Genomic DNA, 27,694 nt, shown 5'->3' on the forward strand with positions numbered 1-27,694 from the left:
GGATTTGCACACTCAGTATCCCCAGTCAGCAGGGTATACAGGAACTTTGTGACAGCTTCAGGGATGACACTTTTCTGTGTATCAGGTGGCCATGACTGTTGGACATCTTGTTTCTTGATCTGTTTCCTCAGCTGTATGGCTGCTTTGGCGAGGACATCCATGGATTTGATAGACTGTGCTTCACGTAGATCTTGCTTCATGTTGTGGGCTTCCTTGACAAGGTCATCTATTGACAGGCTGTCTGGATAGAGAAGCACCCTTCCTTTCTCATTTGAGACAAAGTGAAGTGACCCTTCCAGCTCACTTTCAAGCTTGCGACGAACATGCTTCTTTGTCGAGGGTTTGATCTTGGTGATGCCATGGGAGTTCATGGATCTCTCAAGCCTGGCTGTGAAATCTGTTAAAGACAATATTTCAGGGTTTGGGAGGAATTCAGTCCTCACATGCATGAACAGTTCCTCATAGGCTTGTCTCTCTGTCTCCTCATAATCTGCTGCCTCACTCTCTTCCTGTTGTACTTCTGAAGAGCTGGTAGAAGACATTCTTCTTGTGTACTCTTTGTAGCACGTCTTGTGGTAATTCCCCTCTGCGGCAACTAGGTCTCTGCTCAGCAATGCAAGCACTCTTAGATCACATTTCTTTATTGCCGCCTTGCGGATGGTGTCGTCTGCTCGTAACTCAAGACACTGCATAAGAGGTTCCCTTGATTTTTGTCCTTTGATGTATTTCGGCTTCTGGCAGAAGATGCAGATCTTGTCATACAGTCTTGAAGTAGGCCTACTTGGTGCATCCCTGGTCCTGGATGATGATCTTCTGGAAGCAGCTTCTGTGGGTTCAGCACTGGCACCTTTGGAGAGGATCGAGTCCAAAGACTTCTTCATGGTAAACATGCTGCGGCATTTGCGATGGTACTGTACCTGAGGTACTTCCCCTTCTTTTAGTCCTTTTGCCAAGTCAAGGACTGGGGCATGCTGTCTGATCTCTGCAGCCCGGAGCAAAGCCTTCCATGAATCCAGGTCCCTCAATGTCACCAGGGAATCAGAGTCATTGTCTGAGCAATGAATAAGACAGTTTGTGCACGGCCGCTTCTTCGGCAGGGTGGTACCTTGATCCATCGACATCACTCTGATCACTGTACAACACTATCTGCAACATACAAAAAGATAATATTGGTTAAGATATTAGTTTTGAAAGAAAAGATAATATAAGTATAATTGGTGAAAAAAAAACGCTTAAATCTACCTGTAATTCAAAATGTTAAGTTTCCAGCTGAAGATAAATACAATTATTGCAGGCAGTAAACACAATACAATGTAAAAAATAGTGTGAATCACATTTATTTTGCATTTTGCTTTTTAATCAAAAGGAAATAACCTTATTTGCATTGTTTTAATCCACATTGGTGGAGATAGAAATTTGACACTGGCGTATCTTTCATTTTTTGCAAATTACACAATGGCGCTAATGACAAAAAAAAGAGTTTTAAAAATTATTGACAAAGCTACCTATCTCAAAAGGCTATCATATCTTATTACACTCATATCAACCCTATAAACATTTTTGTACTACTTTGGTTTGGTCCCCCCAGGTTAGGGTGCATCAAACGCCCCATGATTTTCAAAAAGTTGTTGTATTTTAATGTCTATTCCCTCAAATGTTACACTTGTTGGTAGAAGTATGTATGCAAAAAATAGATGAAATCAGAGGTGGTCCTGGGTGGCCACCGGCCACTTTTATATATTTAGGGCCATTTAGGGCCACAGCTAAACTACTTTACAAGATAATGTAAAATTAACTACAAGATAATGTAAAATTAACCATTATACCTATATACAAAAGTAAAGTCCTACTTTTACTAAATGCCTAATATCAAACAGTTAAAACAACCTTACATGTCAATGTAAAATTAACCAAAATCGTTCTTCATATTACAAAGTTGTAGTACAGTGTTGTAGTATTGTACTTTCATTGATTAAAAGTTTGAAAATGTATTAAGCACAACGCCAATGTCACTACTCCAACTTTGCTCGTTTCCGCAAATTTGGCCTCGCTTTGCGGTCACATTCAACCACTTGAAGAAGATTTTGGAAGTGGTCTTCTCTTCTTGCAGTTGAGACAAAATCAGTTGCGAGCTTTACTGCTCTCTCCGCAGGGTCATTCACAACATTAAGCCCATCCACAATGGACTTGGCTGCCTTGAAGTGCTCATTGTTCTGCCAAGTGTCAACATCCTCTGTTAGGAAGGTCATATCTAGGTGAAGAAGGTTTACTGTAAACCACGAGTCCTCGTTCACAAGATCAGCCAGGGTTGTCGCTTCTGTAATTTTTGGAAATGACGGTTTGCCATATCCAGAACCGTAGCGGTGTTTTGGAGTGCTTGGCATTTCATCTGGTTGTATGGCCAGTAACACATCTGCAAGGGCACGACGATCCTTTTGAGGAATTGCATTGCTGAACAGTGCCAAAACAACCAGTTCTGGGGTTAAATACCACAAATGTCTATCAAAGGCTTTCACAGCGCTGACTGAAATGGTTGAGTTGACAGCTTTATAGTTGAGCAGAGTCTTGTAAAAGCACAAATCAAACCATGGGGCATTTGAAGCAGACTGACATATGAGCCACCAATCACAATAAATATAAACAACAAAAACAACAAACTCCTTCAGTTTTTTCTGTTGATGTTGTGTTGTTACAGTTCCTCGAGGTAGTAGAGAAATTTGCTCTTCAAGTAGGCATATTTTGATGGAATAAAGAATCTTTGACATCCACCTTGCTTTATGCATGGCCCCTGGTCTGTGGAGTGTTCCTTGTTTTGTGACATCATCATCGAGGACTACCTGGCAGAGTTGTGCCATTTCCTTGTAGTCTTCCCTACAGTATGAAGCGCTTGTGCGGATTGTGCTTAAAACCTTGTTTTTGCAGGATAAAAGCAGCTGTTGTGCATAGTCATTGTACATGGAAATGTCAATTTTGGTTAAACTTTCATTCTTTGCATGCGATATGCGTTCCCAATTCTTCTGGAATTTTTGGAACAAAGATACTTCTGGAGACTTTGATGCCTCAATTTTGAGAACGTCAAACACATGATCCAGGATTACCTCTCCAACATGATGGCGACATGCACACCACAGAAGAGCACGGTCCAGTTTTGATTGAATGGTAACACAGGCAGCTGTAACGTGTCCAGTGTTTGATGCTGTTGTGTCAAAACATAAGTTGACAACTGATTGTTTGCACTTCCATGAATGTAGATACGTGTAAGTGTGCTCGGCAATGATGTCACCTGATGACCTATCACTTCCAGGAGGATATCTAGCCACCCCCAGTAGCTTTACATCAGTGGCATTCCCAACCAACACTGGCAATCTTTCTTCCTTGACATTCTTGTTTGTGAGCGTTGGTATCTGCTTGCCATCCCAGTGAAGTGTTGCAGCTGTTGGGGCGATCCAATTTTCTTGAATATCTTTGGCGATAGCACTTGTTATTGATCGTCGAGCCTTATCAGCAGTTGAGTACGACTTGGCCACACGACGTGGATCACCTCCTGCCTCTTGAATTACAGCTTTGGTGAGCGCAACCTGTTGAACAGGAGTTATGTTTAGTCGAGTAGCAACAGACACAACTGAATGTCTTTTCAGAATATCATGAGGAATAAAGGCAGATGTACCTGCATATGTTGATCTGTGGTGACTACGCTTCCTTTGAAACTCTGGAATCGCCTCTTCTTCAGTTTCTTCCAAGCTATCTGCAGAGTCACTATCATCAGAGCATACAGAACTAATTGTCATCTCTTGTACACTGGATGATTCATGACGTTCTCGTCTTGAAGCTTCCGCTAAGAGGCGTTTTTCTTTTCTATGATCTTTATCAACTTTCTTCTTGTCAACACCACCAAATGAGGCTACTCTGTCAGATTTCATTGACTCTAAAAATACTCTATCTTCCTCATTCTTAATGTTTGTCATTGCATCTTTTGTCCATACACCAAAGGTCTTATCAAGACGTTCATTCATGGTTTGCAACTTAGCCAAAGTGCTTGGAGATTCTCGGCGAGAAACAGGTATTTGACGCAATTTGTTATTGTCATTAAGAAGGTCAAGTATTAGTTTGCAGCATTGATGGTCTGAAAGCATAGGAATATTTGCTTTAGTGTAGAATTTTTTCAGCTGGATAAGGACGATGCTGGCAGATTTCCATTTCAGTGGCTGAGTTTGTTTGCCTTCACATATTTCTTTCTGGATGTACCACATCACGCATCGAAGAACCTGCCGGCAAGTTGGGAGGCGGACTCCTGTCAATGTACCATCTGCTTCTGTAAAAGCATTGCCAAGACCAAAAATGGCACTTGCTAATCTGGTCTTCTTATCTGCCATCTGAAAGAAAATAAAGGATATTATTAGACTACTAGTATGGGACCCACGATTAGACCTCCGATTTCATTCATGTAAAAATACAAACTAATTATCAAACCATCGTTTTTTGCATAAAATTGTTATATTTGTATTCCTCTCATCAAGACCTTCAATTTGATACCAAACATGACTAGGTTTGGGTGTAAAATAACAAAATCAAACATTTTTACATAGTGCGGCCCCGAAAATGGCCCTAAATATATAAAAGTGGCCGGTGGCCACCCAGGACCACCTCTGATTTCATTTATTGTTTGCATACATACTTCTACCAACAAGTGTAACATTTGAGAGAATAGACATTAAAATCCAAGAACCTAAGGGCGTTTGATGCACCCTACCCCAGGTGGTACCGATATCTGCTCTGGCCCATGGACTATTATGTGCCATGCCCTCTTCCAGGGTACCAGTGCTGTCCAACCAGTCGTCATGGCAAGGAATAAATGGGGTTGTTCAACATTACCTCCTCAGTGCCAGTCAGGGCAACAATTTGTAATTTCGACAGCGTGTCGGCAATAACTTGCTTCCCTTTCGACGAGAGACACCATAGGATCTTTAACGTCCGCTATCTAACGACAGCAGACGTCCCACCTGAAACACACACTGATCGATTCAACACCCTACCACCTGTGAAGCAGTAGACTGAGCTTATAGCCAGGTCAGGAAATAAACCTAGACTAGACATCTCAAAGAAAAGCAGGCATTTTCTGCACCATCCGGTCAGACAAAACATCTCATAAACGCAATTTATAAAAATAAATAAAACAACACATAACACGTTTATGGAAATGTTTTTAGATTTTTCACAAGGCTTAATTGGCACTTCAAAGCACAACGTTAACAAAAGTTTTTTTTGTTTTTTTTAAACTAACACCACACCTCCACCTCCTGATCCCCAAGCTATCTGTGTGACAAAGTGATAGAAGCTCAGTTGCTGAAGAAGTGATAGTCAAGTCAAGTTGCAGCACCTGGCCTTGTCATCAAAAAGTAAGCGTAGAAGGTCAACGGGTCCATGACAGCAAGTTTCATGAAACGGATCAATGAACAATTGAGCAAAGATTACAACATATACAGACAGTAGTGCAAGAAGACAGGTGAAGGAACGACATGCAGGTAATTTACACAGACGAGACGAACAATTGCTTAAGGAATTGCCCCCCCACCCCCCACCCCCTCTCCAAAATTTTTTAAAAAGGTTTTGGCAATCATCTTGTCCCTAGGTTTAGTTTGTTACACTACCCGAGGGTCAACTCCAGCACAAATGTCAACAATATTGAAGCAAATTTAAGGGGAACACAATTTTTTTTTTAATTCTGGAAAATTTGAAGAAAAAGACAAGAAAAATCAATTAAAAAAAATCAAATTAAGCAAATCATTACATACCCATTTAATTTTTTTATTTATTAACAAATACACTTCAGCTCTAAGGTACATCCATAGGGATGCTATCAGCTCAGTTCTCGAAGTTCTTTGCATTCATTCACTTATTCTGAGATTTTCTTGTGCAGAGATTAGGTAGCTCATTCCTGCTACTTTCCACGACTTGCAAGATGCTCTGATAATGTTCTTTAGTACGCGCTGCTTTTAGGAAGTCTGCACCCATTTTCACTCTTCTTTCAGTCCCATCATGTATGACATTCACTGAGGCAAAGTTTTTAAAAGAGGTGCGATACGAGTCCGTCTCAGTCATTCTGTTTCCGTACTGTCTTCCACTTCACCAGACAAAGCACTGAAAATCCTACGTCTTGGCTGGATCTTTCTTGCCAAGAGGTCTCAGCCTCCTCTCAAGCCTTCTCCCATTGAATCTTGTCAAATAGCACTTAATCTTGGCTAACAAATGTCGCAACACAACCAGTCTTCATTGATTTCAAGAATTCTCCATCTTCAGAATTCTTTATCATACTTTCAGCATTCGCAGGACAAATTTTGAAAGTTTGGTATAGCTCTGTCTTCATCTGCTCTAATTTTTCTACTGAATTATTTGCACTTCTGCGATTTTTGGGGATCTCTCTCATCTTGCTGTTATCTTCCCAAAGCTTCAATATCTTCTCGCAGCCCTTCCACTCAGAGAGCATTGGAATATTTGCCTTTTCCTAGAATATCATCTTGGAATAGATTATCTTTGAACTCTCCCATTTACTTCTGTTGAATGGCAAATCCTCCTCTTTGTGATACAGTAAGCAGTGTAAAACCTGCCTGCATGTTCATAAGCGCAGTCCAGTAAGTACAGTGTCTGCCGCAGTTATGGCCCTTCCCAATCCAATTATCTGTGTCTTCTGACAAGTCTGCCTGCCCTCAACCCCACTACCTGACTACCTGACTACCTGACTTTTCTACCTCTTGCCCATTTTCTGGTGCACCTTCATCCATCACTACATCACATTCGTCACCTAGAATGACAAAAAAGAAGCAAATTTACTCTCAAATTCTGAACTATTTTTGTAACATTTCTGAAAACGAAAGTGATATTCATGAGGCTGGATAGCAGCCCTGAAACAGAAAATTGGAAAAACCTTTCCAGTAGTCGTACCAAGCCCATCTCCGTTGTTTTTGTGACGTTTGGGGGGTGATTTGACCAGTCTGGACCAACCTGATCAATGGTTTATCAAAATCTGGAACTTGAAATACTGGAAATTTCAAACTCACAGTGGTCCCCCCTAAACATCCAAATCAGCTCAAATTTCACAGGTATGATTTTTATTCATAATGGAATATTTGTAGGGTAGGGACAGGGGGTTTTCAAACAAAGAGGAAGAATGATGCACCCGAATCAATATCATATAGATAGACTATAGCTGTGCAGCCTACCATAAGGTACACCCAATAAGTCAATGGAACCCGATTGGAAAAAGAGAGCAAACTAATGCTGGGAAAATAGTTGTAACAGACAGACAGACCTCTGCAAATTGAGCCCCCACGTCAGCCTCTGGTGATGTTGAATCATCGCTGCTTGCACTTCAGTAAAGACAAGACGGGGGTGGATGAGAAAAAGGATAAAATAAATCATTAACGAGGTAACAAATTTAAGTGCATTGGTGAAGCTGATAACACACACATTTTGGGACACAATAAATACTTTGTCACCTTTTTTGGCAAATAATTTCTCACCATAGATAGACTAATACGTTGTACAGGCAGGCCCCGGGTTACGAACGAGTTCCGTTTTTAAGTCTGTCTGTAAGTCGAATTTGTATGCAAGTCAGAACAGTTACGTACGGTTCACATCTAGCGTCAATTAGTCAAATGTCTTAGTATATAGTATATATTTGAACTAAAACATCTATAGGTATAAAAAACATTAAAGAAACATTTCTTAAACTGTTTAGATAGAAAAGAAAATATAATGATTAAAGGTTAACACTTACTCTCGTTCCAATTGATGTCTTGCATACCTTGAAACGATCATACCTTGATATATCTCTCCGAGATGATGGGCCTGGTGTTGGAGAGGATGGACCTGGTGCTGGAAAGGATGGACCTGGTGCTGGAAAGGATGGACCTGGTGCTGGAGAGTCAGGGATTGATACGGCTACTGGAGAGTCAGGGTCTGATTCTGCTGCTGGAGTGTGGGGGTTTACTTCTGGAGTCAATTTCTTAAAGTAAACATCAAGGGAGGCTTGAACAGAGCTTTTATTTTTCTCATTATAAATGGCCTTGTAGCAGCTGAGGCCGTCGGTAACTATCCAGTAAACTTTGGCGAACCTCTCTGCATTAGGATCTTGCTCCTCTAACTTTGCCATCCCTGCTTCAATGAGACGAAAGGCTTCAGCTAACTCCTTCGTCAAAAACTTCTTAGGTTCTGGGGTTTCTAGGTCCCAGCCTTCTTCCTCAAATGCTATCATATGCTGCTCCAGCTCCATAAGGTCCTCATTTGTCAGTTCTTCGGCATGGGATTCAAGCAAGTCTAAGACATCATCTTCATTGATGTCTAACTGCAGTTGATTATTACCAATATCAACCACAGCTTGCCTGGCTTCGGTGATGTCCTCAGCTGTAAACCCCTTAAAACCATGTGCGAATTGAGGGCACAATTTGTTCCACACTCCTTTCATGTTGGTTTTCTTCACTTCCTCCCAAGAATCTGCAATGTTTTTGATGCCATCGTAGATGTTGTAATTCCTCCAAAACTCCTTTAAGGTCATTGCATCATCTTGGGTAGCCCTGACTGCTTGTGAAAAGGTCCGGCATAAATAGTAAGCCTTAAAGGAGGCTATGACCCCCTGATCCATTGGCTGAAGTAGTGATGTGGTGTTGGGTGGTAAAAAGACGACCTTTACATTGAGGTGAAGGTCATCTAAAGTGCTTGGATGTCTGGGGGCGTTGTCAAGCACAAAGAGAATTTTGAAAGGAATCTTCTTGGCCAAGCAATAACATTCAGCAGCAGGAACAAAATAGTTCAGGAACCAATCTTCGAAGAGAGCTGTTTTCCAAATAACGGGAAGAGATGGCTTGACGATTCGGCTCAGTGCCCTCGGATTTAGGGAGCGATACACAAGCATAGGCTTAAGCTTGCAATCCCCGGATGCGTTACCACCAAGCAATAACGTTAGCCTATCCTTGGATGCCTTATGCCCTGGAGAAGTTTTTTCCTCTTTTGAAATGTATGTCTTTTCAGGCATTTTTTTTCCAAAATAAACCAGTCTCATCTACATTAAATATTTGCTCAGGCACATAAACTCCCTCCTCAATAATTTTTTTCAACATTTCAGGAAACTCTCGCAGCACTTACATCGGCACTCACTGCTTCTCCTTGCAATTTAATGTGTAAATTTACCCTCCCTTTGAAACGGTTGAACCAACCCCTACTCACAACAAATTCTTCATCACAAGCACCTTCACTTGCTGCACATGCAGCTTTTAAATCACTGAAAAGGCTTCGAGCCTTTTCTTGCACTAAGCCAAGGCTAATAGGAATATTACACTGATTTTGATCCTCTAACCAAATTACCAATAGCCTTTCCATTTCGATAATTAAACCACTGCGTTGCTTCGTGATAATTGTCGCTTTCATCGGGACAAAGCCTTTTACATGCTGCATTACTCTGCCCTTGTCCTTTTATAATTGTCCAGATCGTTGACCGACTGTAGCCTAACGCTTTTCCAATGTGGGTTGGAGTTTCACCTCTCTCCGATCGCTTTATTATTTCCATTTTCGTTTCAATCGTGATCGTTTTCCTTTTCTTCGATGCATCACCATCACTTGCATCAGATTTATGCTTTGGAGCCATGATTACGAGGGTAACACATTAAAAATTTAAGTCACAACACAACGCACACAACAGTGTTTACGTGATCCGACTTAAAATGGCGACAACGGCGTGGCGTTGTTCTCCCTCGGGCCGACGAACCGCTGAAAACGCGCAGTGTTTTGAGCGTCGCGCAAAGTAGTCCGCACCATTGTATGTAACTCAATTTTTTTTTTTAATAATAGGCTTTACGGAGGTCAGTACGCAAGTACGGGCGTTCGTAAGTCGGGCGTTCGTAACCCGGGGACTGCCTGTATCTCCAATGTAAAGATCTTGGTTTCTAATTATATTTGAGCAAACGACAGTTCCATATATGTTAAGGCTTAAATGACATGCGAGTCACAAACTATCAGATTCCACCAAGATTGAAATCCATCATATTCAAGTGCTTTGCAAATCTTACTATAACTCACCAAATGTCCGTCTGTCCGTTCGAAGGTACCGCAAAAACGGCTCAACCGATCGCAACGATATTTTGGGTGGGTATTCCTGGGACCCCTGGGAGTAAAATAAGATATTTTGTTTTTCCAATTTTTCCAATTTTCCAGTTTTTCCAAACACGATGGAATAATATTTTACCGATATGAACAGTGATGTGGCTTTTATTGAAATTCTTCAAATACTGTTTAGATTTTGATGAGAATTACGAACCTGCCACGAATGTGGAAGTGGACAGATTATGCAATGCGTGGAATTTATAATATCCAAATACAACCGTCATTCAATCGTAATGTTAAGACCCTGGTGTTGGGCTAGCGGCTAGGGTGCCGGCTTAGGATCCTAGGATCCTGGGTTCGAATCCTGGTCAATCGCTGAATTAACGCCAGGGGGGTTGACTCAGCCTGTCATCCTTCCGAGGTCGGCAAATTGAGTACCAGTTCACTGGTAATTCCCTGCTTGTCGTTAAAGGCGGCAAAAAGGGTTGGCGTCAGGAAGGGCATCCGGCCGTAAAACATTGCTTCAAAAAGGGGACCGAAAAACAACAACAACCACAGTTCCCGAAAAAGGCCAACCCCCGCTTGCGGGGAAAAATGGCCTCTAAAGGTGGTTTTTTATTTATTTATTGAATCGTAATGTTAAATCGTTAAACGTTAATCGTGTTAATTGTTTTATTAAAGTATCAATTGATGATTGGAATTGAGTGAATACAATTACGATTTTGAATTCGTAATTGTATTCACCCAACCGTACGGAACTTCACATCAGGATTTAAACATTTGTTTATGTCACGAATGTTGTTAAAAGTTTATTTTTTATATTAATGTTATTTCATTTGTGATTGGAGTTATGCTGTTTGGAATGAAAAAAAGATAGAGTTCAAGTGAATGACGAAATGCTGTGACGGTTTCTACTTTCTAAACGTGAATTCGCGGATCGCCATATGCAGATTCGCCATTAACTGGGTAGGGAACAAACGTGGGTACGTTTTTCATGGAAGCCCTTCACGAACTTGCTGTCCATGTCTGACGTGCGACTGAAGGTGCTACAGTAATGTGGAATTTATTGGTTTCATGCTTTAGCATTCACCATTTCTGCATTGTCCGTTTCCTTCTGGCCTTCCACCCGTGCCTAGCACGGGTACCTCACTAGTGAAGTATAATTTATCATTCGATTATAAATGTGTGGGTCATCAATTACATCATCCTTTGGAGATACTAATCCATCTGCCCTCTCTGCTAAATAGGTGTACCTACTTGTGGACATTACAAACCTGTGGTAGCTTTATAGCTCAACCTACCTACACAATGATAACATCGCTCAGAACGGAACAAGTCAACACAAGAAAACAGGAAGTGATAGGGCAATGGATGGAATGAATATATCATTGATCAAGGTATGCCAAAGTATGTTCTAGGGAATGTTCTACAATTCCATCCATTGTTCAACCTGTCCTTTAAAGCAGATCGACACTAGACTTCAGAAGCAAGCAAAGTTCTTCAATCTTCTGGCAAGGAAAGGGGCCTTTTTGGCTTTGTTGCATTGTGATACCTAAGGTTTTGACAGCCATCTCACCCACACCATGGTGAACAACTTGGATTAGCTCCAATCCTGACCCAATAGCAAGGTCATGTTAAACTGTTTCTCTGTATGGTCTGACGAAGGCCTTCCCGTGTAATGACAACATTGCCGTGTTTCAACACTGACAAGTCCACACATGAATTAATGCAACGACCTCTTATTGGAGACCCTTAAAACAGGAAATCTGCAACTTGGCTCTCAGCACTATTGCTGACCTGAAAACAGTGATCCAAGATTGCACATGCCGTATTAGCAAAGACACAGTCGTGGCCAAAAATATTGGCACCCTTGCACATTTTTCAAATAACACAATTTTCTTGAAAAATAAGTTGAAATTGGCAAATGTATTTGGTCTCCACAATTCTTTATTTCACTGTTAATATTACAGAACCTTTGTTTTTGATTCATAACTTAATATATCCCTTTAAATCAGAAAATAAAAAGAAATGGCATTGACAAATTATTGAAACCCGACTTAATATTTGGTAGCACAGCCTTTGGACAAAATAACTACAGTCAAGCGCTTCCCATAGCCATGAATGAGCTTCCTACACCTCTCTACTGGCAGTTTGGCCCACTATTCATTCTTTTGCAAACTGCTCCAGTTCTCCCAGATTTGAAGAGTGCCTTCTCCCAACTGCCGTTTTCAGATATCGTCACAGGTGTTCAATGGGAATTAGATCTGGACTCATTGCTTGCCACTTCAGAACAGTCCAGCGTTTTGTCTTGAACCATTCCTGGGTGCTTTTTGAAGTATGTTTGGGGTCATTGTGCTGCTGCAAGACCCATGACCTTCGACGGAGACCCAGCTTTTTGGGTTGAACATTGCGCTCCAAAATGCCTTGGTAATCTCCTGATTTTATGATGCCATGTACACATTCAAGGCACTTGGTGCCAGAGGCAGTACAGCAACCCCAAAACATCACTGAACCTCCTCCATGTTTGACTGTAGGGAAGGTGTTATTTTCCTTTAAGGCTTCATTTTGTTTTCTGTAAACAGAGATGATGTGCTTTTCCAAAAACCTCAAATTTGGTGTTATCTGTCCACAGGACATTCTCCCAGTAGGATTTTGGCTTGTTCAGGTATGTTTTGGAAAACTCCAGTCAGGCTTTCTTAAGTCTCTCTCAGCAGTGTGGTCCTCCTGGGTCTCCTACCATAGAACCTCCTTTCATCGATTTGGTGACGGATGGTGCAAGTTTAAGGGTGAAGTACTGGTGAACAGGTGATTTTTTTTTAAAATTCGGTTTAGATTTAGATACGGTTTAGATTCATATGTATTGTATAAACTCATTCAGTATTTCCTTTAAAATATCTAATGTTATCTTTACACACAATTTACAAGAAATATAATATTTTGCATGAAATTTGTTATAACTTTAATTTGCATCATTCTTTTGGGCTGAAATTTGGACAGGATATTCAGAATATCACTTCCTTTAATATGATGAAGGCTTTTGTTTATAGGAGTAGCCATTGTGGATTTATTGAAGGACAACCAAGTTTTATCTGGTAATTGGCATAATTAGCTAATTAGTGAACATTTGACATAATTTCACAAAATCCTCTCATCAGGTAGTAGAGTAACACATGTATAATACATGTACCAAGTTTTGTGTGAAAAGAATGATAGGTGACATAGAAGATAGAAGTAGAAATGTGTTCTTTGTTTTTCCTTGTTTTTTATTGACGGTCTAATTTATGCAAATTATATGCATGTAATATGACAAAGAAGCGTTGAAACTGGTCTGAGTTAAAGCCAAGATTATATCTTTCAAGAAAAACTGAAAATTAGATATTAACTTGACTTTGTTTTTGTGTAAAGGCCTCTCAAAGGTACCTATGTAGTTTTCTCAATTTTTCACCAGTACTACACCCTTAAACTGTCACACCTTTTGTCTGAAGGTCAGCTAAATCTGTTTGGCAGTTGATTGAGGTGCTTTCTCCACCATTCGAACTTTGCTGCAATCTTCGATCAAGTTTTCTCTTACGGCCACATCCAGCAAGGTTGGCTACAGTGCTGTGGGCCTTAAACTTCCTGATAACGCGTAGGGTGGACACAGGAAGATAAAGGTCTCTGGAGATGGAATTGTAGCCTTGAGATTGTCCATGCTTGACTACAATCTTGTGTCTGACCTCCTCAGACAATTATCTGGTTTTCTTTCTTTTCTCCAGGCTCATTGCGGTACACACAGTGACACACAGACATTTTTATATTGCAGGCACCTGCAACTCACCACAGGTGAGTTCAATTCCAAAGTAAAGGAGAATCACCTGCTTGAAATCTAATTATTTCCAACAACTTTTAAAAGGTGCCAATAATATTGTCCAGGCCAATTTGTTTCATTAATAGTTCATCATCTATAAATGTGTAAATTCATGGTGTTTTAACTGCAACATTGTGTATTATTGCAATATGAAAACTGAGTATGGCTCCTCCACACCTCTACAAAATTTGAAGGTCATGGAAGAGAAACAACAGTGGGTAGGTTTTCAGACTAAAAGCATGGAGGAGAGGGGTCCTTGTCACACAGTCAACCTGTCCACCAAGTTTCGTCTGAATCCGTCCATAACTTTGGGATATTGTGCTGTATATCGTGAAGAATCTCTCAATGGTGAAGAATCACAAAAAATATTCTAGCATCCAGATCCGAATATTCACCAAATTATAATCAATTCGGCCTTGTCACAAACCAAACCGGTCAGGACAGGAGGGAAGGTGGAGTGGGTACAGACAGGAGGGAATGTGGAGTGGGTACAGACAGGAGGGAAGGTGGAGTGGGTACAGACAGGAGGGAAGGTGGAGTGGGTACAGACAGGAGGGAAGGTGGAGTGGGTACAGACAGGAGGGACGAAATGAAGTGCGATGCTTTTGGTAGAGGATGAAACTATAAAATATAGAAATGATTTGTCCTGCAAGACAAATTTTATACACAAAATTAAGTGTTGTTTTGAAAGGACAGGAGAAAGGGAGATTCTCCCTTACTCCTGCTCTTTCAGGTAGGACATGTGATGTGCCAAATAATTATTGGCAGCTGCTCGAGAAGTCCAGAAACACCAAAGACCATACCTCACTCAGAAGATGTTTGTGGAAAAAAGATCGAGGGTGAAATAAAGTTAACATTTTTCTTCCAATTACTCTACGACGTTGAGGTAAATGGGCACTTTGCTTTATGACAGAAGATGGTATAGAGAAAAAAAACAAAGCAAACTTGTTTTGTTTAAATATCTGTAATAATCACAAAGGAAGGGCATCCGGCCATAAAAACATTGCCTCAAACAGGGAACCATGATTGTCATGGGGCCCGCAAGGCTAACCCCCGCTCTAGCGGGGAAAATGGCCTTAAAACGATCATTCATTCATTCATTCAATCACAAAAGGATTGTGGGATTGCTTTGAATTACCTTGGCTGGTCTTCTGCAAGTTGCTCAATAAAGCCCGTTTCACAATGAGGACAAGTATACTCCTATATGAAGAGAACATAAAACAGGACAATGAATAAAAGTGAATTTAATCGTTCATCTCATTAATTTCAAACATCCACCTTATTGGCCGAGAAATAAATTAAGTGCATCCATTATTACCTCAGTGACGTGGTTATGCAAAACATTTTCAAGGATACTTTTTCTGATCTGCTCTTAATAATAGTCCATGAGCCAGACCAGATATTGGTACCACCTGGGGTGGCAAAATCTCACTGTTTTCTTGAAAGGCATATACCCATAGATGAAAAAAAACAAAAAACTTTGAAGCCAAGCTTGGAATGGTAGCTTAGTGCTAGTAATCACCTCTTAAAGATGGAGGACTGGGCCCGATCCGGGACCTGAAATTATGGGGTAGGAGAAATATAAATTGCGATATCGTTTGAACTAATGGTCCAATTGCTACAAATAACCACTCAAAATGTTGGAAATTTTATGTTCTACATAACTATATCTATTATTTGCCAATATGCTAATTAAGTAGGTCACTAGAGGTCAAAAGGTCACAAAATTTGACCCCTGCTTAAAATTTGGCCATCCGTCCAAAACAAATCACCACAGTTACACTACCAATGGGAATTTCTCAGCCAAAATGGGCTCAAATAGAAGTTAATAAGTGTCCAAGTCCATTTTATGCCTAAAAGTGTGGATTTTATTTGTATCTGAGCCATGGTACATAACGGAATTTGACACATCTTTGAAAACGGCCATTTTTAGCCTGAAAAACACGCAAAAATGGAAGATGCCAATGTGTTGGTGTTAATAAAAAATCTTTCAAACAACATTTTAATACAAATGTCAAATATCATGTGAGAATGTGCTCTTATTTAGTTTAGGGCTTAGGCATTTAAAGGTCACCTGCAGTCAAGGTCAAGGTCATTCACCATTGAACCTCAGGTATGCATTTTTTACGTCCATCTGACAGAAGACCGAATGAAACATGGTAAATCATCCCTTAACAACATATCAAAATATTGATACCTGCTAGAAATTCCTCTTTATGGATTTGGTAGGCCTATTTAAGACTCAATTCCCAGCCTAATCCTACTGGTTCAAAGAGGCTGAAGTGTCCCGAAGAGCATGAAATACAACGACATATATCTCCCCCAGATAAGAGATCAATAACTAATCAATACATTTATTAATTGTTTCATCAGAGTTGACCCCTTGCACTACCAAGCATCACATCCTCCTACAGTACCATAGTGTCCATTAAAGGGGCCCCAGTATCCATGTCTGAGTTGCATCTCAATCTTCGTCAGTCACTGTTGTCATCATCATTGGATGAGCCTTCAAATTCAACCTTGCCATGTTCCTCCTCCTCCTCCTCCTTCTCCTCCTCCTCCTCCTCCTCCTTCTCCTCCCCCTCCTCCTCCTTCTTCTCCTCCTCTTCTTCTTCTTGCATGTTGCTACAAGTCTGCCACTTGCATAGGTATGTGCACCTCATCCTGTTCTGGAGGCAGGAACAGCTCTCCTCCAAGCACTGCCTTGGACAGTTGCAGGCAATCAACTCCATGACAGACTCAGGGGCAGGTGGTGCGTCACCCCAGTCAATCACCAACTGTCCGTCATCCCCTCATTCAGGGGATGCTGCATGAAGGGCAGTGGTCCGAATACCCTGGGCTGTGCAATGACGCCATTTATTCTGTGGGACGTCCCTCCTCCACTCAGCGTCTCCTCCCGTCTATCAATGTTGTCATACGCCAATGTCACCTGAACATTGGGCTTGATACCTCTTGGTATGGCAACACTTCCCTCGTTCACGGACATCTTGTGAAGACAGAGAGCCGTGTCAATCTCTTCAAGCTTTGAGTAAGAAACACCATGACCACTTCGGTTCAGGAAACGAATGATCTCAACACAATCGGTTAGGGATTTGACAGCATAAGGCAACAGGATGTGTTTGGGAGGTTTTACCTTAGCAGAGGTTATGCCAAAGACGAGGTCTTGCCCAATGGATCCAACAAGCCTTTGGATTCGGTCTGATACAGGAGCTGAGTAAGAATCGCCTGCCATGAGCATTCTCAAGAATGTTTTCAAAGAACATGGAATGAAGGCTGATCCATCCTTCAACTTCTCTGGTACTGGAGGCCAGGGCATTTGAACATCATGCCGCTTGACATCATTTCTCAGGATAGTGGACATATTTATCATCATCATACTTACCTTGGAGGTGTTCTGCTTGGTAGCTAGGAGTTCCTCTTTAAGCCTCTGGTTTTCTTTCACCAGCTGGGACAGTGAAAGGTTGTCAGGATAGACCAGCAATTTGCCCATCTCATCTGGTATCATATGTATACTCTCCCCAAACTCCCCCTTGATCTTTCTATGGATGTGCTTTTTAGTGGACGTTTTAACCTCACCTAGGCCTACACCAGATTCTACAAACAAATCAAGCAAATATTTGCATAACTCAGTCATTCTTATCACTTGAGGCTTCTCAAATATAACATCCCTAATGAACCTGAACAGTCCACTATAACAATGTTCTTCAGTCTTAGCATACTCCTCATCTAGGTCTGGGTGGAATGCCACTGGATCACCACTAGTTTCAGATTTGGTCTTGGAGCTTGTCTGTTTGGTATACCTACGATAGGAAGACCGGTGGTAGTGGCCCTCAGCTGCAACTAGGTCTCGGGACGTAATCGCCATCATTCTTGGATCACTTTGGTCCACTGCTGCCTGCCTAACCGTCTGATCTGAATGTAGATCGACGCATTGGACCAAGGGCTCTCTTGTTTTGCTGCTTGTGAGATACTTGCTGCTTTTCAGGCAGAAGATGCAGACTGGTTCATACACGCGTGATGACGAGGTTAGACCTGCTGATGACTTTCTCCGGTTCAGTTCTTTCCGTCCCGGCTCATCCGGCTTCTCTGCGGATGCCGCTTTTTCAATAGCATCCAGGTCACGTTTCTTAACGAATTGATTCCTGCATCCCCTGTGATACAGGACTTGTGGGATCTCATCATCTCTGGCAGTGGCAGCAATCCTAAGAATGCCGGCATGCTTCCGGATCTCAGCTGCTTTCAGAAGCCGTTCCCACGATGCACGATCTTGGGGCGAATTCAGCTCGAGGTCTGTGTCCTCGCACTCAAAGATGCAGGAGGAACGGGTCAACTTGCGTGGCAGTAAGGGTACTTGGTCTAGATCTCCAGTGCCCTCCATTATTGCCTGAAAGTGAAAAAAAATGCAAATTAAATATCAGCATATTGACATCATTCATTTTGGATGTTTTTCGGGCTAAAAATGGCCGTTTTCAAAGATGTGTCAAATTCCGTTATGTACCATGGCTCAGATACAAATGAAATCCACACTTTTAGGCATAAAATGGACTTGGACACTTATCAACTTCTATTTGAGCCCATTTTGGCTGAGAAAATTCCATTGGTAGGGTAACTGATATTTTGGACTGATGGCCAGATTTTAAGCAGTGGTCAAATTTCGTGACCTTTTGACCTCTAGTGAACTACTTAATTAGCATATTGGCAAATAATAGATATAGTTATGTGGAACATAAAATTTCCAACATTTTGAGTGGTTATTTGTAGCAATTGGACCATTAGTTCAAACGATATCACAATTTATATTTCCCCTACCCCATAATTTCGGGTCCCGGATCAGGCCCAGACTTCCGTCTTTAAGAGGTGATTACTAGCATTAAGCTACCGTTCCAAGCTTGGCTTCAAAGTTTTTTTTTCATCTATGGGTATACTGCCTTTCAAGCACTGCCTTTCAAGAAAACACAGTGAGATTTTGCCACCCCAGGTGGTACCAATCCATGAAATTCTGGGGTCTGACCCATGTCCTATGTGGGTCAGACATGATCTACATCTTCAAGTGCACCCTAATATTTTTCTTCGATCCAATATGGCTGCCAGACCACGTGAGCGATGACATCACACATTTATATTTTCTATAATTGTTGCGTAGATAACGCTCAAGAAATTTCAAATTGATCAGACTAAGCATTGTCCCTGTCCAATTAAGGCACCAATGACATCGTCAACAATACTTATTCCCCATGCGGAGTTCTTTACAATGAGCCATGTTTCAATTTTTTTCCATGGAGCGGTTTTGGAGATAGAGGTGCAACATTTTTCGTGTGTGTGCGTGTATACACGTGTTCGCATGTACATGTGTATGCGTGTATACAGGTATGTGTATACATGTGTGCACGTCTATTGCAGGATTTGCCCCAGCCACAGATCCTGACTGGTCCAAAATCTTTTAAAATTGAGCGAAGAAAATGTTTTTATGCAGTTTCTCTTTTTACAAACAAAAATAGTTGTCTGGACATGGTCCAAACTTGGCAATCTGTTATATTCTTACTAAAATAGCGTGATACGAGAGAGCAATCAAAGAGAACTGTGGAGTGAATCATGCGAGTGAGTATGTGAGTGGTGTGATGTTCCGTGTGCGTTAACTGTGTGAAGAAGGGGGCGAGTTGTTCAGAGTGAGTGAACGGTGTAATAAAGGCCGTGAGATGTTGCGTGTGAGTGAACGGTGTATGGAGGGCCGCAAGTTCCAAATGAGTGAACGATGTAAGGATGGCCATGAATTTCTTGTGAGTGAACGGTGTAAGGAGGGCAGTGAGATGTTCTGTGTGAGTGAATGGTGTAAGTGAAGGGGTGTAAGTAGTGCAAGGGGTGTAAGTTCCTTGTGAGTGAAAGGCGTAAGGAAGGTCATGAGTTCTGTGTGAGTGAATAGTTTTCAGGAGGGCCGTGAGCTGTTCCATATGAGTGAACAGCGTAAGGAGGGCCCTCCTCCTCCTCCTCTCACTCTCTGCCCCTCTCTCCTCCTCCACCTTCCTCCTCTCCGCCATACTCCCCTCCCAGAGTTGTTGCGAGTTGTTCTGTGTAAGTGAACAGCATAAGGAGAACCCTCCCTCACTCTCCCACTCTCCTCCTCCCAACCACACTCCATTGCCTCCCCTATAACCCCTCACCCACCCCCACAATATGTCCTCCTCCTCCTCCTCCTACCTGCCGAGCCTTCCCCCACAATATGTCCACCTCCTCCTCCGAGGCTTCCCACACAATATCTCCACCTCCTCCTCCGAGACTTCCCCCACAATATCTCCTCCCCCTCTTCACCTACTCCTCTTTTCTTCTTCCTCTTTTCTTCTTCTTCTTCTCCTCCTCTTCTCCGCCTCCTCTTCTCCTCTTCCTCCTCTCCCTTCCCCCTTCTCTTGCCCTCCCCTCCCCTCCCCTCCCTTCAAAAAAAATATCGTGTACAAAAGTCACAGGAACTGGAGTAATAAGTGAAGTAAATGAGATCCAGGAGATATCAGGACAAATGGCATAAAATTTTAAGCTGTGTGAGGTCCAGTGAACATATTTATTGCCCTTACAAATGTACGATAAACTACACAGGAAAACCAAATGGAACAAGCTGTCCGACTTAAAATATCAAACTCACCATTCAACCAAAGGTGATTTCAGAAAAATAGTTTAGAGTGCCGGCGATAACTCGCCTCCTCTTCATAAAGACACCATGGGGTCATTAACGTTTATCCACAACCAGTGCTGACAGATGGGTCCTCCGGGTTAACGTCCAACTGAGCAAACAACAACACAACATGCATTTTAAAGGCCATTTTCCCTGCTAGAGCGGGGGTTAGCCTTGCGGTCCCCATGACAATCTTCTCCATTTTGCCCTATTTTCTGCATCTCTCCTTGTCAACCCCCTTGCCCGCATTTCTTCTTCCACCATCTTTAGCCAAGTCTTTCTCTGTCTTCCCCGTCTTCCCAGTCTTCCCCGTCTTCTACTTCCTTCTACATTCATTTCCATCACTCTTCTCAACCAGTCACTTTCATCCTAAATCAACACATGACCAAACCATCTCAACCTGTTCCTCTTCACAGCATCAATCACAGGCTCCATTCCAATCATCTTTCGCAATTCATCATTTGTCTTCCTCTCTCTCAACGATACTCCGCACATCCGTCGAACCATTCGCATTTCCACCCTTTCCAACCTTCGTTGCTGCTCTACGTTCATTACCCATGTCTCGCTCCCATAAATCATAACACTTCTCACACATGCAGCATACACCTTTCCCTTCAGCTTCAACGACACTCCCCTCATCATCAGCATGCAACTCAGTTCCCGAAACTTCTTCCATGCACATCTCACTCGAGCAACCGTTGCCGAGTCTGATCCACCTTCTCCATTCAGCATGTCTCCGAGGTAGCAAAATGTTTTCACACCTTCCAGCTTCACGCCGTCTCCAAGATCCAACTCAACATTTCCTCCATCTGCAGCTCCCTCTGTGCACACCTTACATTTGAATGTAGCTGCCACACTGGTTAATGACCCTCTCAGACCACTACATTTTTGATGAACCCACTCAGCGCACATTGTACACTGAATGGAGTTCACTCCGACACCCTTCCTACACACAGCACAGGGCCACTTCCCAGTTCTTTCCACCTCACCACATGCTTTACCACTTGCCATCACCTTCGTCTTTCCGATATTCACCTTCAGACCTTTTGTCTCCATACATTCCTTCCACGTGTTCATCTTCTCCTTCAGTCCATCCATACTTTCTGAAATCAACACCAGATCATCTGCATACAACAACTCCCACGGTAAACCCTCCTTTACGTTCTGAGCCAGCACCTCCATCACAGCTACAAATAGTAGTGGACTTAGTACCGACCCCTGATGCACTCCCACCTTCACCTCAAACTCACCACTGTTCCCGTCCTTCGTCCTTACAGCTGTGCGCGCACTTTTGTACATTGCCATCACTACTCTGATCAACCATTCCTCCACTCCTAACTTCCCCAATGCCCATGTCAATACTTTGCGTGGAACCCGATCGAATGCTTTCTCCAGATCAACAAACCCAAGAAACAACTTCTTCCTCTTCTCCATGTACTTCTCCTGCAACTGCCTCATAATGAAAAGCGCGTCTGTCGTTCCTCTTCCTGGCATGAATCCAAACTGCATTTCGTCGATCTTCACTTTCTTCCTTATCCTCCTCTCCAACACCCTTTCCAATACCTTCATTCCATGCTCCAATAGCTTTATCGCTCGGTACGAGCCACACTCCAGAGGGTCACCTTTCCCCTTGTATAGAGGGACGAGGGTACTCAGTTCCCAATCCACTGGAATGCGGCCTTCTTTCACCACCAGATTACAGATCTCTGTCATTCTCTTCACACCCCAACTTCCTGCTGCCTTCAACATATCTCCCACAACTCCCGTCGGCCCTCCCGCTTTTCTACCCTTCATTGCTTTTATCGCTTCCTCAACTTCCTTCTCAGTTATCTTCTCTGCCGGTCCTAAAACTGGGTTACTCTCTTTGTTGCCATCCCATTCATTCTCTGTATTAAACAGCATTTCCATATATCTTTTCCATCTTCCTTTAATTCCATCTGGGTCGACAACAATTTGTCCCACTTCATCCTTCAAGCAACTCACCCCCATCACATCACACCTCTCTTTCGCTATCTGCTTTGCAATCCTGAATACTGCTTTCTGACCCTCTTCCGAATCCAAGCGTTCTCCGAACATTTTCCTACATGCCTCCTGCGCCTTTGCGACCTCCTTCTTTGCAGCCTTCCTGGCTGCCTTATAACTTTCATGCTCTGCTGTTTCTGCTCCCGTACCCTTCGCCTTCTGCCACTCCTTGAACTTCTTCCTCTTCTCGTCAATCCTCTTTCCAACTTCATCATCCCACCACCATGTTTCCGAGTGCCTCGGTGGTCCTTTTGTCCATCCACAAACCTCACCAACGGCTCCCAACAGACTAGCTTTCATTGACATCCAACCAATTTCAAGCTCAACCACATCATCCTCGACCCTACTCAACCTCTCTTTTAATGCCTCCTTTACTGTCACCTCTTTCAACCTCCACACCTTCATTCTCGGTTGGTACTTCACCCGCCGAGCTCTCCTCGCACCTTTCACCCTTACGTCGCAGACAACCAAGTGGTGCTGTGAAACAGCCTCCTCCCCCGGGATCACCTTTGTGTCCCGGAGGTGCCCCCTATCTCGCCTACGCACCATCAGGTAGTCAACGGTTGTCGTCGACCCACCTGACGTGTATGTAACAAGCTTATTATCCTCTTTCTGGAACTGAGTATTACAAATCAACAAATCAGCTCCATCAGCAAACTCCAAAATCCTTTCACCTTCTCCATTTCTCACACCATATCCGTAACCCCCATTAACTCCCTCAAAACCATACATACGCCTTCCCACATGTCCATTTAGGTCTCCTCCTACCACAACAACTTCCTCATCTTTCACGTTTTCCATCAGCTTCTCTATCGCACACCAGAACTTGTCCTTCTCTTCATCGCTTCGACCAACCTGCGGAGCATATCCCGAGATGACATTCACCAAGAGCTTTCCAATCATCATTTTCACCATAATCAACCTATCACTCACTCTAGTCACACTCACCACACTAACACACTAACGTCCAACTGAGCGACGGCACATAAATTGATGAATCCCTCGCTCTTCCTGTGAAACATCAGAATGACAGTTTATAGCTGCGTCGGGATTTAAACCCAGGCCAGATAGTTCAGAGGTGAAGGGCACACCTTTAAATACCCATTGTATCCTTTATAATCGACATACAGTTAAGTTTCAAAATTACAGGAAAGGTGATTACCCCCTGCCGACACACACCGACACACCGACACACACACACACACACACACACACATACACCGACACACACACACACCCCGACACACACACACACACCCCGACACACACACACACCCCGACACACACACACACCCCGACACACACACACACCCCGACACACACACACACACACACACACACACACACCGACACACACACACACCGACACACACACACACACCGACACACACACACACACACCGACACACACACACACACACCGACGCACACACACACACCGACGCACACACACACACCGACGCACACACACACACCGACACACACACACACACACACACACCCCGACACACACACACACCCCGACACACACACACACCCCGACACACACACACACCCCGACACACACACACACCCCGACACACACACACACCCCGACACACACACACACCCCGACACACACACACACACACCGACACACACACACACACACCGACACACACACACCCCCCGACACACACACACCCCCCGACACACACACACACCCCGACACACACACACACCCCGACACACACACACACCCCGACACACACACACACACCGACACACACACACCGACACACACACACACCGACACACACACACACCGACACACACACACACCGACACACACACACACACACACACACACCGACACACACACACACCGACACACACACACACCGACACACACACACACCGACACACACACACACCGACACACCGACACACCCACCGACACACACACACACCGACACACACACACACCGACACACACACACACCGACACACACACACACCGACACACACACACACCGACACACACACACACCGACACACACACACACCGACACACACACACACCGACACACACACACACCGACACACACACACACCGACACACACACACACCGACACACACACACACCGACACACACACACACCGACACACACACACACACACACACACACACACACACACACACACACACACACACACACACACACACACACACACACACACACACACACACACACACACACACACACACACACACACACACACACACACACACACACACACACACACACACACGAAGGGGAGTGGAGCATGGCTTCACTGCACTTCCAAAGGGGGGATTCATCTTACTCACCAAGGGAAAAGGAGGGATTCACCTCACCAAGGGAAAAGGGGGGCTTCACCTCACCAAGGGAAAAGGGGGGCTTCACCTCACCAAGGGAAAAGGGGGGCTTCACCTCACCAAGGGAAAAGGGGGGCTTCACCTCACCAAGGGAAAAGGAGGGCTTCACCTCACCAAGGGAAAAGGAGAGCTTCACCTCACCAAGGGAAAAGGAGAGCTTCACCTCACCAAGGGAAAAGGAGGGCTTCACCTCACCAAGGGAAAAGGAGAGCTTCACCTCACCAAGGGAAAAGGAGGGCTTCACCTCACCAAGGGAAAAGGAGGGCTTCACCTCACCAAGGGAAAAGGAGGGCTTCACCTCACCAAGGGAAAAGGAGGGCTTCACCTCACCAAGGGAAAAGGAGGGCTTCACCTCACCAAGGGAAAAGGAGGGCTTCACCTCACCAAGGGAAAAGGAGGGCTTCACCTCACCAAGGGAAAAGGAGGGCTTCACCTCACCAAGGGAAAAGGAGGGCTTCACCTCACCAAGGGAAAAGGAGGGCTTCACCTCACCAAGGGAAAAGGAGGGCTTCACCTCACCAAGGGAAAAGGAGGGCTTCACCTCACCAAGGGAAAAGGAGGGCTTCACCTCACCAAGGGAAAAGGAGGGCTTCACCTCACCAAGGGAAAAGGAGGGCTTCACCTCACCAAGGGAAAAGGAGGGCTTCACCTCACCAAGGGAAAAGGAGGGCTTCACCTCACCAAGGGAAAAGGAGGGCTTCACCTCACCAAGGGAAAAGGAGGGCTTCACCTCACCAAGGGAAAAGGAGGGCTTCACCTCACCAAGGGAAAAGGAGGGCTTCACCTCACCAAGGGAAAAGGAGGGCTTCACCTCACCAAGGGAAAAGGAGGGCTTCACCTCACCAAGGGAAAAGGAGGGCTTCACCTCACCAAGGGAAAAGGAGGGCTTCACCTCACCAAGGGAAAAGGAGGGCTTCACCTCACCAAGGGAAAAGGAGGGCTTCACCTCACCAAGGGAAAAGGAGGGCTTCACCTCACCAAGGGAAAAGGAGGGCTTCACCTCACCAAGGGAAAAGGAGGGCTTCACCTCACCAAGGGAAAAGGAGGGCTTCACCTCACCAAGGGAAAAGGAGGGCTTCACCTCACCAAGGGAAAAGGAGGGCTTCACCTCACCAAGGGAAAAGGAGGGCTTCACCTCACCAAGGGAAAAGGAGGGCTTCACCTCACCAAGGGAAAAGGAGGGCTTCACCTCACCAAGGGAAAAGGAGGGCTTCACCTCACCAAGGGAAAAGGAGGGCTTCACCTCACCAAGGGAAAAGGAGGGCTTCACCTCACCAAGGGAAAAGGAGGGCTTCACCTCACCAAGGGAAAAGGAGGGCTTCACCTCACCAAGGGAAAAGGAGGGCTTCACCTCACCAAGGGAAAAGGAGGGCTTCACCTCACCAAGGGAAAAGGAGGGCTTCACCTCACCAAGGGAAAAGGAGGGCTTCACCTCACCAAGGGAAAAGGAGGGCTTCACTTCACCCCCGAAGGGAAAAGGAGGGCTTCACCTCACCAAGGGAAAAGGAGGGCTTCACCTCACCCCCAAAGGGAAAAGGGGGGCTTCACCTCACCCCCAAAGGGAAAAGGGGGGCTTCACCTCACCCCCCGAAGGGAAAAGGGGGGGCTTCACCTCACCCCCGAAGGGAAAAGGGGGGGCTTCACCTCACCCCTGAAGGGAAAAGGAGGGCTTCACCTCACCAAGGGAAAAGGAGGGCTTCACCTCACCAAGGGAAAAGGAGGGCTTCACCTCACCAAGGGAAAAGGAGGGCTTCACCTCACCAAGGGAAAAGGAGGGCTTCACCTCACCAAGGGAAAAGGAGGGCTTCACCTCACCAAGGGAAAAGGAGGGCTTCACCTCACCAAGGGAAAAGGAGCATTCACCTCACCAAGGGAAAAGGAGGACTTCACCTCACCAAGGGAAAAGGAGGGCTTCACCTCACCAAGGGAAAAGGAGGGCTTCACCTCACCAAGGGAAAAGGAGGGCTTCACCTCACCAAGGGAAAAGGAGGGCTTCACCTCACCAAGGGAAAAGGAGGACTTCACCTCATCAAGGGAAAAGGAGGACTTCACCTCACCAAGGGAAAAGGAGGGCTTCACCTCACCCCCAAAGGGAAAAGGGGGGATTCATCTTGCTCACCAAGGGAAAAGGAGGGCTTCACCTCACCCCCAAAGGGAAAAGGAGGACTTCACCTCACCCCCAAAGGGAAAAGGAGGACTTCACCTCACCCCCAAAGGGAAAAGAAGGACTTCACCTCACCCCCAAAGGGAAAAGGAGGGCTTCCCCTCACACCGAAAGGAAAAAGGGGGGGGGGGGGGGGGAGGGTTCACCTCACACCGAAAGGAAAAAGGGGGGGGAGGGGTCACCTCACAAGGAAAGGAAAAAGGGGGGGGGAGGGTTCACCTCACAACGAAAGGAAAAAGGGGGGGGGGGGGTTCACCTCACACCGAAAGGAAAAAGGGGAGGCGGGGAGGGTTCACCTCACACCGAAAGGAAAAAGGGGAGGCGGGGAGGGTTCACCTCACACCGAAAGGAAAAAGGGGAGGCGGGGAGGGTTCACCTCACACCAAAAAGAAAAAGGGGGGGAGGTTTCACCTAACACGGAAAGGAAAAAGAGGAGGCGGAGAGGGTTCACCTCACACCGAAAGGAAAAAGGGGGAAAGGGGGTGGGGGAGGGTTCACATCACACCGAG

The 27,694-nt window shown here is 44.4% G+C and overlaps 3 protein-coding genes across 6 annotated transcripts in view; all 3 read right to left on the minus strand.

Moving 5' to 3' along the window:
- The window catches only part of LOC144890825 (uncharacterized), a 75,165-nt gene extending 71,460 nt beyond the window's left edge, over positions 1 to 3,705 (minus strand). Inside the window, exon 1 of the mRNA XM_078772678.1 lies at positions 1,762 to 3,705. The gene's annotated coding sequence lies outside the window, so the exon portion shown is untranslated. The remainder of the gene's footprint in view (positions 1 to 1,761) is intronic.
- The window catches only part of RNF115 (ring finger protein 115), a 73,706-nt gene that overhangs the window by 43,941 nt on the left and 2,071 nt on the right, over positions 1 to 27,694 (minus strand). For all 4 annotated transcript variants that reach the window (XR_013622415.1, XR_010983244.2, XM_068106721.2 and 1 more), the window contains exons 2-3: positions 15,078 to 15,139; positions 7,307 to 7,364 (exon numbers count right to left, since the gene is read on the minus strand). Coding sequence is in view for 2 of the 4 variants with exons in the window: in XM_068106721.2 (XP_067962822.2) it covers positions 7,307 to 7,364; positions 15,078 to 15,139 (120 nt within the window). In the remaining 2 variants the exon portion in view is untranslated. The remainder of the gene's footprint in view (positions 1 to 7,306; positions 7,365 to 15,077; positions 15,140 to 27,694) is intronic.
- LOC144890682 (uncharacterized) lies at positions 1,706 to 4,377 on the minus strand. The gene is made up of 2 exons (XM_078771977.1): positions 3,668 to 4,377; positions 1,706 to 3,578 (listed from the first exon to the last, which is right to left on the minus strand). Exons 1-2 carry the CDS (start codon positions 3,761 to 3,763, stop codon positions 2,013 to 2,015), a joined length of 1,662 nt encoding a protein of 553 aa, XP_078628103.1. The 5' UTR covers positions 3,764 to 4,377; the 3' UTR covers positions 1,706 to 2,012.

This window comes from Myxine glutinosa, chromosome 2, assembly GCF_964187855.1.
Source record: "Myxine glutinosa chromosome 2, kmMyxGlut1.1, whole genome shotgun sequence".
Classification (NCBI taxonomy): Eukaryota; Metazoa; Chordata; class Myxini; order Myxiniformes; family Myxinidae; genus Myxine; species Myxine glutinosa.